This window comes from Conger conger, chromosome 18 (genome assembly GCF_963514075.1).
Source record: "Conger conger chromosome 18, fConCon1.1, whole genome shotgun sequence".
In the NCBI taxonomy this organism is placed as follows: Eukaryota; Metazoa; Chordata; class Actinopteri; order Anguilliformes; family Congridae; genus Conger; species Conger conger.
The window spans coordinates 1,059,138-1,072,937 of record NC_083777.1 but is presented as its reverse complement, the minus strand read 5'-3'; the positions used below and the strand labels follow the sequence as shown (position 1 = coordinate 1,072,937).

The window sequence follows — 13,800 nt, the reverse complement described above, 5'->3', positions numbered from 1 at the left end:
ATTAGTTAGAGCGTAGCAAGGAAATGGAAAACAGGTGCGATGGATGACAAGTTTAACAAGGAGATTAGTAATCGTTAGTAATAAACCTATCCTGCCCTAGCATTAGTAAATTAGTAAATGACATGCACGAGAAACGTAAGGTAACATGAACACATGATTAGTTTGTTAGTTTCTACCCAATCCTGATCTAGCGTTAGTAGTTTTAGTAAATAGACAAATGGAAACAATTAGGGAGTGGATGACAGAAAGAGAGAGAGAGAGAGAGAGAGAGAGAGAGAGAAGGCGGAACGCAAGGTTTGCGGAAAAACATGTAAAAGTGTATGCATAAACAACGACCAGTTAACGTAACAATAAACATGCATCAAAACATGACACAAAGCGAAACTAAGACGATAACCACTCAACATAACCAGGTAATATAATCGTACGAAAACATAACTAGACATGACAAGAAAATAAATCGTAACGAGACATAACTAAACATGACAAGAAAATAAATCGTAACGAAACATAACTAAACAACATGACGAACCTAGACTAACATAATACATGATAAGACAATACAAGACTAATACAAAATGAATAAACATAAAACATGGCGAGACAGACCTGAAACGTGACACAAACCTTGCCAGACATTGGGTCAGGCGGTAAGAGCAGTCATCTGGCTGTCGGAGGGTTGCCAGTTCGATCCGTCCTGGGTGTGTCACTGTGCAAGACACCTAAGGCTCTTATTGTAACTGTATTTCACTTTGGATTATTGCTCAAATAAAACTCATATTGTTTGGATTGTGTTTTAGGCTGAAGATGACCACAATATGCCAGGCATAGACTTGTGGCAAAATCTGCTGCCTTACGACCAGCAGAGGATCGTCTTTACTGCCCGGCACCAGGACAGGTTTGTCACTTGGAGGTTCAGGTCTCCTAAGAAGAAGGATTTCACTCCTGGTGTTGATAGCCTGAAACGTTGTGCCCTGGCCTCTTCTGCTTCTCCTGCCCAGTGGCCAGACTGATGTCGCCTCTTGGAGGCCATCTTCATCAGGCTCTTCAGGATCCATCGGAGTCCCGAGAAACAGGGGAGGGAGTCGCTGTCATGATGGTCTCTCATTCTCAGGGACTATGAGAACATCCAGCAGCTGTAATGCAAGCCACCAACCTGCAGCTTGTGCAGGTGAATCAGTCTACTCTAACGCAGAGACACAATGAATGGGTAAAGCGGCAGGATCTGGCCCTGGTCCTGCGGGGTGTTCAACTGCCTGCTGCATTGCCTGTGGCTGCAGGGCCTCTTCCATCTGCTAATGTCCATCCTGCTGTGGTTCCTCAGCCCTGGGCATGCAGCAGCATATCACCTGCCACACAGTAGGGCAGGCCGAGAGGAAGAGACCAGCCCCAGCTCAGGTTACCTCTACCACACCTGCTGTCCACTCAGAGGCAGCTTCAGCTGCTGACCCCATCTTCGTCCTCTCTTCTTCTGCAACCTTACTCCCCCCTCATGGCCCTTTCACTCTTCTCCCCCGTTGCCAGCACAGGACCCCGACCCCTGCCTACTCCTATATTGTTCTCTGTCACCCACACCCCACTTGCAATCTCTGCTCTACCACCTCCACCTGTCCCCAGGCAGTCTACCTCAAACGCCAAGTTTAATAAAAGGAAGGTGATCGAAAATTCATGCATAAAATGTGGACAGTTCATAAGGCAAGAGGGCACAGCCAATACAAGGGAACTATATATTGCCCCAATACAGAGACATTGCACAAGGAACAGTGGCTGGAGCTTATGAAAAAGAAAAGCAATAAATAATACTTGTGTTAATCACGGTTAAATTATAATATTTTGTTTTATATTGTTGGAAGTGGTGTGACTTTCTTGTATGTAAAATTTGTAGGTAAATAGTTTATCCTTTGAGTGGTTTTAAAATAATCTTTTGTATCAACATGTGCAATTACTAAGATCTTTGTATAGTCAGATCTTTGGATTTCTATATCGCTATTATTATATACCGTATGTTTCAAAAATTTGCATTTCAAGCTCAAGCTTGTGCCACTACCCCGTTCGCCAGGGTAGGTGAACAGCAACTTCTGACAGCGAGAAGATTGCGCAGTTTATTTAGAACGGACAGACACAGTTAGCTACCAGTGTCACCATATAGCCTAATCGTATACAGTGATCAGTACGTCTAAGTGTAGGCTGTATATCACATTTTGGTGCAAGTAAACCTATTTTCAGATATGTTTTCCCCCCCAACACATAATACATTGATATGTCCGAAGTAAAGCAAGGCGTTTTTGTAGGGCACCTGAGCAGTGGGTATAGCGGAAGACCTCTGCTGGTCACTTGAGGTAGCCTGAACGAGATTCTGGCTGAGCTTCCGCATAGCCCAGTGTTTATAAATGATACGAAACTAAAAAATCTTAAATAACAGTAATAACTAAAATATATCACTAGCCACCAATAGGATATGTGTTTACATTGGCAAAACACTTTGTTCTCCCTAACAACACGTTGCATATACACTTCCGCTTCACCCCCACTGTCTGTCCAACGTTTTTCATTCTTCAATTCAAAAAGGGAAAATGGTAAAAAGGATTTCCAAAAATCAAAATTGTACATTTTTTTTTTATTTGGTTTTTTTATTTTGAAACAAATAACAGATTTACCGTTTATTTACCGGAATTACGGATTATTTGATGATACCTAGACAATATTTACAGTTCCTCCTTTTTAAAAAACAAAGGAATTGCGGATTATCAAATGATACCTAGACCAGAGGAACTGTTTCCACTTCCTCTTTAATGTTTGGAGCTACTGGAGGAGGGGCATGGCGATTTCGCGATGGAATTAACTCCCAAGAGCAGTTCCGAGCACAATGAGAATCGTACAATGTTGTGAGGGAAATTTGATTAGATCCCAGTCTGTAGTCGAAACGAAAGGCAGAAAATGTATACAAGCATAGCCTTTATCGTTCATCGTAGCGCTTTTCTCGACACATGAGAGAATACGGCCTTGGTCCGGAAGGACCGACTAGTCTTACTGGTCAGAGACGACAATCTCTTCCATTCGCTCCGCCTGTTTATGCGGACCGTTTCCTCGAGTGAATGGCTGTCAGGGTGTTGTTTAGGCGAGGTTGCTAGTTTCTTTGTGTAATTTCAGCTAGTTCAGTAGCGGTATATCTACAGAACTGTATGAGAACTGAGGACATATTAGACAATAGCTGATGTAACATCCCTGAAACAGATGCATACGGAAACGGGTAAGTTATGTTGCTATTGCAATGCTTGTTAGCTAGCCAACACATCATGCTGTAAATTGATATGTAACATTAGGTGCATTGTTTACACGGAACCACTGTGCCGTTATGTTTGGCAAACGCTAGACAGTCTTACCCGCTAGAGCTAGCTATAAGATAGTTATAAGATCTAACAACTGCCTAAAAAACAGTGCAGGTGGCATATGTCGTGACTTAGCTAAATTTGTTTTAAGATAATTTAGCCAACAGTTGAGTTGTGACGAATATGAACTACTACGTATACACGATTTTTACTTTGAATGAATGGTAACTTACCAACGTGATGTGATCAGGCTAGGTTGTTTTAAAACGCGTATGTCATCCAGATCTCTCGCTTGTCAAATTAAATATCAGATTACAAGAGCCCATGGCAACGCGAAGTCATGTTTGTGGGGAGTGCGTTCGCCCTGATGAACAAATTATCAGTGAAATGTTTGTCCAACACTTGCTTCATTTGTAATTTGTAGTCTAGGTCTGGGTTTGATATAGTGTTTCAAAAAAGCAGTCATGTAGCCCGAACTGGTGTTAATTTGCTTTATTTTAGGAAGTTCAGAAAAAAAGAAAAGTTCATTTGGATCTTTTGTAGCTTGTAACAATCACTAATTCGGCCTATAATTCGTTGATGCCAAGTTGCACCTCTCCATGCATGTAGTAATGTTCGATGTAATAAAATGATAAGCATATGCTAGTGGAATCCATTCGAACCATTATATAGCTAAAGAAAATACGATGTTGCGGTTTGTTGATTGCCAGTGAGGCTTACATATTGCTCTCAGTACTGTGTTTGCAGTTCTTTGCCCACCTGTTGCCATGACACCTGGGCTGGCTGAAGCATGAGACCTTAGTGGTCTCGTCACTGTGAGAGCCATTATTTAAATGAAAAAGACCTCCCTCTCCCCATGGTCACCTGTAAATTAGATATTTTTAGCTCAAGCAAATTCTCTACTATTAAGACCTTTCAGCCAAAAGTTTCTAAAGGAAAGTCGTTTTTAGGAGACAGACAAAGTATTACTTAAGATGTTCCACTGACTGTTCAGATTACCCTAGCAGGCAGCAAGCTGATAGTGTCAGTGTCTGAACTGAGTGTGTGTGTGTGTGTGTGTGTGTGTTTTTTGTTTGTTTGTGTGTGTCAAAACTGAGTCTGTGCTGTAGTGTGTGTGTGTGTGTGTGTGTGTGTGTGTGTCAGTCAGAAGTGAGTCTCTTGTGCTGTAGTGTGTGTCAACACATGTATCAGGTTCACTTCTTTAAAAAGTAAGTGCAGCACGAAAGGGTGATAATTTCAAACTTTACAGCTATGTTTACATGGCTGGTTCACTGCTGCTCTGATACCAATCAATGCATAATAATCTGGCTTAATAACCATATTTTATTAATTTGGTGTGCTGTGTATTATCTGCTAATCTCAGTCTCACTTCATTGATGACGCTGTGAGCTTCTCATGACAGGAGCCGCTGTGATCCATGATGTGCATTAGCACCGTGCTGCTCATCCATGGCCCTGGGAGCTGACGCATCGTTCCCAGAGCTGCTCTCGCACATGGAGCCGGAGAGCTGCCGGACGTGGACGACGCGCATCCCTGTACCTGCGTGTGCCTCCCGTCCGGGCACATCCACAGGCCTAGCTCAGGACCGGCCTGCCAAAGCTCCAGAGAGGGACAGAATCGGTCAGAAGAAGACCGTGACCATGGCCCCCAGGTCCAGGTATCTGACAGGGAAGAGTCCGTACGTGGTGAGGAAGCCACTGTTTGCCAGCTGCAGCCACACTTCAATCCTCAAGAAGCCCCCCCTAGAGGAACCTTCAGAACAGGTACGTGATGAGAAACACTGGGTGAAAGACTGAATTTGAGTAAATATTAACAGGTCTAAAAAAACTGGTTGTGAATTGAATCTCCTTTTTCAGGAAGTTGAGCCAGGGCAGGGTTGCAGTGACCTGGATGGGCATCTGGAGTTCATGTCTTCTTTGCTGGCTGGGGAGACCACAGACCCTTCCACTGCTTCTCCAGCCAATGCTTCGTCCCTGTCAACTTCTGCAGACGCTCTGAGCATGCCCCTGTCCACCTTGGATCTGCGGAGCTGGTCGCCTCATGAGGACCCCGGCCTGGCTGCGGGATCTCAAGCCAACATGCTCAGCCGCCGCCGTCTGCCTGGCCCTCCTCTCGATGTCCACAGTTTGACGGTGCAGACGAGCCCCAAGTGGAACTCTACCCAGAAGTCCTCCTCCCTGGGGCTGTACTCCTCATCTTCCTCACACCTCCTCAGGAGGAACAGGCTGGAGCATATCCTAGTCAAATCGGGAGACACTTCTCTGATTCCCGGGTCATCACTTGCTGACAAGTCCCACCCACTTTCTCTCCATAGGATGTCCCCCTTTCAGGCAGACTACTGGGCATGCACCATCCCCAGCTGCTTGCTTCGATCCCCAGACCGGAAGTCCCCCAACTGGGATCCGGACAAGGAGTATGAGACCCTGCTTGACTACACGTACCCTCTGAGACCCAACCATGCCCCTACACTGGACTCTCCAGACAGAGAGCATGCCAGCCCTCTGCTGCTGGACTCCGGGATTGAGCTGGACCGCCTCTGCAGCTCCTCCAATCTGTCAGGCTCGGCACACTCGGACCAGCCAATGGGGGAGAGGAGGAGGGGCCTAAACACCTCAGAGCAGCTGATCTCCGCCCCCAAAGACTCCAAGCGCTATGGCTGCAGGTTGTTTGGCAGCTGGCACTCATCTGTGGACCAAAAAGGTCTATCAGTGGAGAGCCTGTTGGAAACCCAGGGCAAAGAGGCCCAGTGCTGGACACACGGGCAGAAGCAGGGCATCTTTGCCTCCAGGGACCCTGCCGCGCACTTCATCCCCACCTGGCGTGTGCTGCCGGCCCGCAGGATGGCCTGGGGCAGTGAGGAGGAGGAGGAGGAAGAGTACCACGCCCTGCCGGCTCAGCTGCAGGAGCTGCAGGTGCTGTCTCTGCGTCTGCAGGCTCTCTCTCTGCACATCTGCAAGTCCCGACACGACAGCTCAGAGTCCCTGGAGACGGAGACTTGCTCTGAACAGACATCCAGAACATTGGTGGAGAAGTGTGGGGAGGCGGGGCCTTGGGAGGGAGGGCTGGAGCCTCTCTCTGGGAGCCCCTGCAGCCAGGGCTCAGTGGAGGGGGAGGCTCTGGAGGCCAGTCTTCAGGGTGGCCTGAGGGAGCTGGCATCCTGCATGGGGCGTCTGAGTGGGCTTGCCCCGGGCGGGGTCTCCCTGTCTGACCTGCAGGGCAGAATGGAACCGGACCAGGAAGGCTCAGAGGCCAAGCAGTCACTCATGCAGCAGATTCAGGTATCTGGATCCCAACGCTGAATATCAGACTCAGTTTGTGTCCACAGTGAATATGTCCTTCGGTTTGCTTCCAACAGTAATGCAGTCCAGCATTAATGTACGAGTGTTCAGTGAAGGTATTTTCAGCACAGAGGGCTAGTGTAATGTAGGAGTGTTCAGTGAAAAGGTATATGCAGCACCGAGGGATAGTATAACAGGGATAAAACTGATATATCCACACTTTGGTACTGACCCTGAACAGCTCTCGTGTTCTTATATGGCCGGTTTACGGGCACCAGTAAATGCCCCTTAGTCTGTCGTTGCCATATTTTAGTAATCTTGTGAAGTGTTTGTATTAGTATCCATTTGTTTCTGAATGGTCATTACAAGACTGGCTCTTAGAAGGGATGTATCACTTGTGGGGAATTGGTATCCTCTGTTCCTCACCATGTGCTTGTTCAACCATGTCAGGACTTCTGCTGTAGCCTGGAGCAGCTCATCATCTGGCTGTACACAGTGGTGGAGAGGATGGAGCGTCTGACTCCGCCCACGGTTGAGATTGAGAGCGTCAAGTCTTCTCTGGCGGATTACCAGGTCGGTCCTGCGAGCCCACAGCCCTACAAGGGACTTTTATTTGCTCCAGTGTCCCACTGTGTTCCCAGGAGGTGTTCAGACATACAACCCAAGCCTACTCTGCTTATCTTCTGCAGTTGAGAAGGATATAGGGTGGTATGGCATTGGCAAAAGCAATGCTAATTTTAGTTGTAGTGTGTATTGTGAATTGTAGTGTGTGTTGTGAATTGTAGCATGTGTTGGTGAAATGTAGTCTGTGTTGGTGAATTGTAGCGTGTGTTGGTGAATTGTAGCGTGTGTTGGTGAATTGTAGCGTGTGTTGTGAATTGTAGCGTGTGTTGGTGAATTGTAGCGTGTGTTGTGAATTGTAGCGTGTGTTGGTGAATTGTAGCATGTGTTGGTCAATTGTAGCATGTGTTGGTGAATTGTAGTGTGTGTTGGTGAATTGTAGTGTGTGTTGGTCAATTGTAGCGTGTGTTGGTCAATTGTAGTGTGTGTTGGTGAATTGTAGCATGTGTTGGTCAATTGTAGTGTGTATTGTGTATTGTAGTGTGTGTTGGTGAATAGGGGCTGAGCCTCTCGCTGTCTTCCAGAGCTTCCAGAGAGAGCTGAGCAGCCAGCAGCCCCTGACCTCTACTGTCCTGCACAGGGGAGGACTACTGCTGCGCTGCCTGGACACCACCTCCCCAGGTCTGCCTGCTGGGACACCCAGCCACTGTGTGTGTGTGTGTGTGTGGGCATAATCCCACTGTGTGTGTGTGTGGGCATAATCCCACTGTGTGTGTGTATGGGCATAATCCCACTGTGTGTGTGTGTGTGTGTGTGTGTGTGTGTGTGGGCATAATCCCACTGTGTGTGTGTATGGGCATAATCCCACTGTGTGTGTGTGTATGGGCATAATCCCGCTGTGTGTGTGTATGGGCATAATCACACCCAGGTCACTGTGTGTGTATGGGCATAATCCCACTGTGTGTGTGTATGGGCATAATCCCAATCGGGTCACTGTGTGTGTGTATGGGCATAATCACACCCAGGTCACTGTGTGTATGTATGGGCATAATCCCACACAGGTGTGTATGTATGGGCATAATCCCACACAGGTGTGTATGTATGGGCATAATCCCACACAGGTGTGTGTATGTATGGGCATAATCCCACACAGGTGTGTATGTGTGGGCAGAGTATATTGTGCAGCAGTGCAGTGCAGAGCTGAGCTGCAGTCTCTGACCCCTCAGTGCTGAAGGAGACGCTGAGGCAGATCGAGAAGCAGTCCAGGGCCCTGGAGGCCCACGCAGACCACCTCTTCTCCTCCATCCTGTCGGCCATGGACAGCCTCACAGACCCCAGCAGCTCCGACACAGAGGTGCCACCTCTGTCCACACAGGTATACAGCTGCAGGTTATTGGCCTGCCCACACAGGTATACAGCTGCAGGTTATTGGCCTGTCCACACAGGTATACAGCTGCAGGTTATTTGACCTGTTTTAGACTGGACTGTAGTTTTAGAAGTACTGTGGTTTTAGACTGGGCTGTGGTTTTCATCATTTTCCAGATAAGGGTAACACGAATCTTAATCCCTGTGAATTGAGATGAGATTTAAAAATGATCTAGGAGGACCAAACTAATTTGTTTACAGCACTAGTGCAGTGGTTTCCAGCCTGCCCTGTAGGTTTCCCCTCCTATTCTACCAAAGCACACCTCATTCAACAGCAGATGGGTCAGAAAGTCCTGTCATATCTCTGTTCCACCAATGGACTCAGCCAGCTGATTTCACTGATTGGTTCACCCTCCTGGTTGACAAATCGTGCTAATTGGCAAATCCAGGTGATTGGAACCAAATAATGGGGAGCACTTTCTGAGCCTGGATCTTGTGGAGCTGCAAATGGTAGAATCAGGTTTGAAATGAAAAACCTACAGGATGGTAGAACGAGGTTCTTTGGGAACTACAGCTCTAGTTCTGGGCATTGCTCACTGTGTATGGGGGTTTGTGAGTCATAAAAATGTCAGATCCACCGTACAGACAAGCACAAATCAATTCATTTTATAGCATGAACACTGCAAGGCTAGCCAGCCTGTTAAAATAGTACAGTTAAACTACACTATGCTAAAAAGTGTCACCTCCCCCTTCCTCCCCCATTTTCAACTTCACCTACGTGCTATGTGCAACATAGGTTCTGGTACTGAAGATTCAGAAAGCTGTAACAGAGCAAGTTGCTATGTTGAGTCAGCTTACACTTGAAGTCTATGCTAGTTAGCTAGAATAAAGCAAGCAATTAATACAACTGTTCTGAAGGTCTAGGAGTCTTGGATTTTGGCATTAGCTCCCTGCCCAGGAGAGGAAATGTATAGTTGAATGTTAAAATACAGTATGCAAATATTATAAGTAATAAGTTATGTTCTGATCTATATATTTTTAAATAATTGCTTTCATGAAGTAAATTTAAAACTCAGTGTTGTGAATGCAATATTTTTATTTCAGCTCCAGGACCTGAAGGAGAGCTGCTGGCTCACAGAGCAGGACTGAGCAGCAGCAGAGACATGTCCCTAACGTCAGACGCATCCCTAACGTCAGAGAGACGCCCTTAATATCAGAGAGACGCGTTCCCTAACGTCAGAGAGAGGTGTTCCCTAACGTCAGAGAGAGGCGTTCCCTAACGTCAGAGAGACGCGTTCCCTAACGTCAGAGAGACGCGTTCCCTAACGTCAGAGAGACGCGTTCCCTAACGTCAGAGAGACGCGTTCCCTAACGTCAGAGAGACGCGTTCCCTAACGTCAGAGATAGGCGTTCCCTAACGTCAGAGACGCGTTCCCTAACATCAGTGAGAGGCGTTCCCTAACGTTAGAGAGACGCATTCCCTAAAGTCAGAGAGTTGTTACTGTCCATACTGAAGTACGCTCAAATTTTCTACATGTAATTCTTTTTGTTTGTTCAAAGAACACTTGAACATAAACCCTGCATAGGATGGTAACTTTTCCCCTGATCAGTGCACACTAGGTGTCTGCATTCTGAACAGATTTGCCTATATTTAATCACCAGGATTGATTTTTCTGTTTAGAGCTCAACAGAACAATGCAGTCTTCATTATCAGATGGTCTGCACTGGTACCCTTGATAAAAAGTAAGAAAAAAGGCTGCAGATAATAAACAGCTCAAATAATAGACTATATGTTATGTTCAAACACACAGGAAAACTATATACCTTTATTTCAATAAATTTTTCTGAAAACCATAGGTCTCAAAATTATTGGTACCCCTTACAATTATTGTAAAAAAGAAAGAAAAAGAAAATTGGCAATGAGATTTTACTTAATTTAGTTAATCACAGACTAAAAATTCAATATTGTATTATTCCTATTTCACTAGAGTATAAAATTGAGATAACAAGCATGCAAAATCCATCATCCGTCATCCATCAGCATGGGAAAAGCCAAAGATCTGATGATTCAAAAGAGACAGATGGTAATTGACCGTCACAAGTCTGGTTAGGGGTGCCAAAAAACCCATCATGGTTAAACCTACCACTTGACACTGTAAGGGCAATAAACACATGGAATGGTAGCAAATGATCTACCATTTGTGCTATGGTGAGATGAGAGCGAAATCGGAACAAAAGAAGAATGCATACAAGGAGAAGCACCTCATACCTACTGTCAAATATGGAAGTGGGTCATTGATGTTTTGTTGCCAGTGGTCCCCGGTCACAATTTAAGATCAATGGTATAATAAATTCAACAGTATTAGTACCAGTACCAGGACATTTTGGCAGAAAATCTGGTTGCCTCTGCTAGGAAGCTGAGACTTGGCTTCAGGTGGATTTTCTTGCAGGACCACCAAATCTGCACAGAAATATTTAAGTGAAAACAATATGCAATGGCCATCTCAGTTCCTAGACTTAAAATTCCATCAAAAACCTGTGGTCTGAACTGAAGAGATTGGTCCATAAAAGCAAACTCAATGATATCAATGATTCCGAAAAGTTCTGCATGGAGGAATGGTCCAAAATCCATGCAAATGTGTTCTCTAATCTTATCACAAAGTATAGAAAAAATCTCACAGCTGTCATCCTTGCCAGGACTGTTTGCACAAAGTATTAAACCAGGGGTGCCAATAATTGTGAAACCTGATCTTTGGGTAAATACTTTTTATTTATTTTAGTTTTTTATGCAAGACTTTAGTTGATTCCACTGAATCGTTATTAAAGCACTACGTTGGAAAAATAAAGTTTGTATTTCAGTTCATATTTATCAAGGGTGCCAGGAATTGTAGACCTGATTGTAGCTTTGTAGAGAATGTAACCACAGCCACTCATTCATAAAATGCTTTTAATATGTAACACCTTCTGCCTTCTTGGAAACACTGAACATAGAGTAACATTTCTGTTGCTGTTCACGTGAGATTTTACAACTGATCAACATTAATCTCAACCATCTCTTTACAATATAGAGCATGTTAACGGTGCTGACTGGAGGTTTTTTCTGCAGTGACTTGAAGAATGCACCATAACCTCTAAACTATGACCAAAAAATTATCATCACATCGTGGTCCTCAAGGGCCAACTTTTTTTTACCTGGGAGAAAAGCAAACCAGGGGCTCATTCCAATGGCTTATTTTCCCCTCTGCCTTTCCTAGCTCCTTTCCTTGCTCCTAGCTCCACCCACTGGGGATACAAGGAAAGGAAGCCAGAAAAGGAAGTGAAGACAGGGAAATCAAGAAAACATGAAATGGAAAGTCCTTGTGTTTTTGTACATTAGTTTGAAACGTCAGTTACAAACGTGGCATTGGAGATGGGGAGAGGTGGATCCACAGGTCGGTTTGTACGTCAGGCTTTCCAAAAAATATTTTTGAAAAGGATGTGCAAAGTCTCTCACAATGTCTCCTTGTTCAAGAAATCTTGGGAAGCCTCCTGGCTTTTTGAATGAACATTCTGTAACATCATAACATAATAACAGATTGGAATTTCCAAGATGGTGGACCTCTATCCATTTCCAAGTCAGGCAAGGAATATGGAGACATGATGATGAAGTTAGGGATTGGACTGAGCCTCTGGGCTGGATTCACATTTGTGGACCAGAGTTGATGATCCCTGCTCTACTTATTCAGCTATGTCTCTTATTGGCAAGTTTGGAAAACAGTCTGTGACATTTACCATCTAAAACTCACTCCAGGATGTCTGTTATTTAACTGCCAAGTTCCCCTATATCATTGAATAGTGTTGGGGTAGCCAGGCTGGCTGGTAGACATTCATGTCCTCCAATGTGAGCCAGAATGCAAGATATTTATTGCAGGCATTATTAGGACATGAATCAGTTGATTTGTCCTTGGTGCACAAGGTTGAATGAAAGCAAGGAAATGTATTAAAACAAACCCTTGGATGGCCTTCATATAAACCAAACTCCTCGAATCCTCAAGTAGCAACTTTCCTGTGCCCTTTTTGTCACGACAAAGATGAAACTCTTATGTTTGTGTTTTGTACAATTAAATTCACCAGCATAACCTTCCACAATAAAACTTCTAAAACCTTTTGAATAAGAGTATTCTGTGTGAAGAAGTGTTCATGTATACGGTCGTGTACAGTAGTGTGCAGTGATGATTATACACTTAACACAATGAAGATAAATCAGAAACCAAGTACTATTCATGTAATATTGCTTCATGTAGATGAAAATAAGTAAACAAATAACAATATATTTTGAAAGCAAAAATAATAGTCTCTCTTGGAGAACAAAGTCAACTAGTGTGGCCACCCTTTGCTTTGCATTTAATCATTCACATATTTTTTATTTCTTAACTCGTTAAATCATTCCATATGGTTTGAAGTTCATTCCAAAGAGATTCTTTTTCGATGTCACAACAGATTTATTTATCTTGGTATCCAGCAAATCCCAGATTTGCTCAATTGGTTTAAGGTCTGGGCTTTGAGTGGGCCAAGTCATAATTTTTGTGTCACCAGATGATTCTTTTCATCAAGTGACCAGCCGGCATCATGTAAGGCTACAATGTGGCTATGAACAATCGTGTTTAACACTGTGACACTGCTCAAAGTTTGTGTTCGTGTTACCTTAAATACTGGAACAACAAATTTGCTAAATAATTTTGCTTCAAACCAGTTTAAACAAATTGTGAAGCATCAACAATCATGGAATGAGCCTTCAAACATGCATTCATGCTATGCAAAAGTAAAAAATATATATATATTTTTAAAAAATAATGTTTTCAGTATTTCTGTTTATTAGCCATACTTTTACCACAATGTAATTGTGGGAATGATTTTTTTGTTCTCATTGCCTACAATAGTATTGTTCAAAGCATTTTCACCAAAACATTCTAAATAAGTAATATATTAGGACCCCTTTTAGGCAAACGTGGTGGAGTATAATCATCACTGCACACTACTGTACTACTGTATGACATGCCGTATCAGTTCAGTGTGAACAGGCAAGCTGCTACTACACTGCTGAGGACACATGCAGTAGTGTTAGAGGACACATGCAGTCGTGTTAGAGGACACATGCAGTCGTGTTAGAGGACACATGCAGTCGTGTTAGAGGACACATGCAGTTGTGTTAGAGGACACAGGCAGTAGTGTTAGAGGACACATGCAGTAGTGTTAGAGGACACAGGCAGTAGTGTTAGAGGACACAT

At 44.3% G+C, this 13,800-nt stretch overlaps 1 protein-coding gene across 2 annotated transcripts; it reads left to right on the top strand.

Annotated features, from left to right (window-relative positions):
• Positions 1-2,800: 2,800 nt before the first annotated feature.
• On the top strand, positions 2,801-12,687 carry cep68 (centrosomal protein 68). Of its 2 annotated transcripts, none has more exons than XM_061228007.1 (7): positions 2,801-3,250; positions 4,732-5,092; positions 5,186-6,607; positions 7,058-7,180; positions 7,753-7,849; positions 8,395-8,543; positions 9,638-12,687. In XM_061228007.1, exons 2-7 carry the CDS (start codon positions 4,778-4,780, stop codon positions 9,680-9,682), a joined length of 2,151 nt encoding a protein of 716 aa, XP_061083991.1. In that variant the 5' UTR covers positions 2,801-3,250; positions 4,732-4,777; the 3' UTR covers positions 9,683-12,687. The 2 variants fall into 2 exon arrangements, with proteins under 2 accessions (XP_061083991.1, XP_061083990.1); XM_061228006.1 differs by having other exon boundaries at positions 8,395-8,578.
• The last annotated feature ends 1,113 nt before the right edge of the window (positions 12,688-13,800 follow it).

Bases quoted from the DNA above. Each gene is read 5' to 3' on its own strand.
- cep68 (XM_061228006.1), top strand. From the start codon at position 4,778: ATGGCCCTGGGAGCTGACGCATCGTTCCCAGAGCTGCTCTCGCACATG. The intron at 5,093-5,185 runs GTACGTGATGAG...CTCCTTTTTCAG, and splicing joins TAGAGGAACCTTCAGAACAG to GAAGTTGAGCCAGGGCAGGG. The intron at 7,850-8,394 runs GTCTGCCTGCTG...CTGACCCCTCAG, and splicing joins CCTGGACACCACCTCCCCAG to TGCTGAAGGAGACGCTGAGG.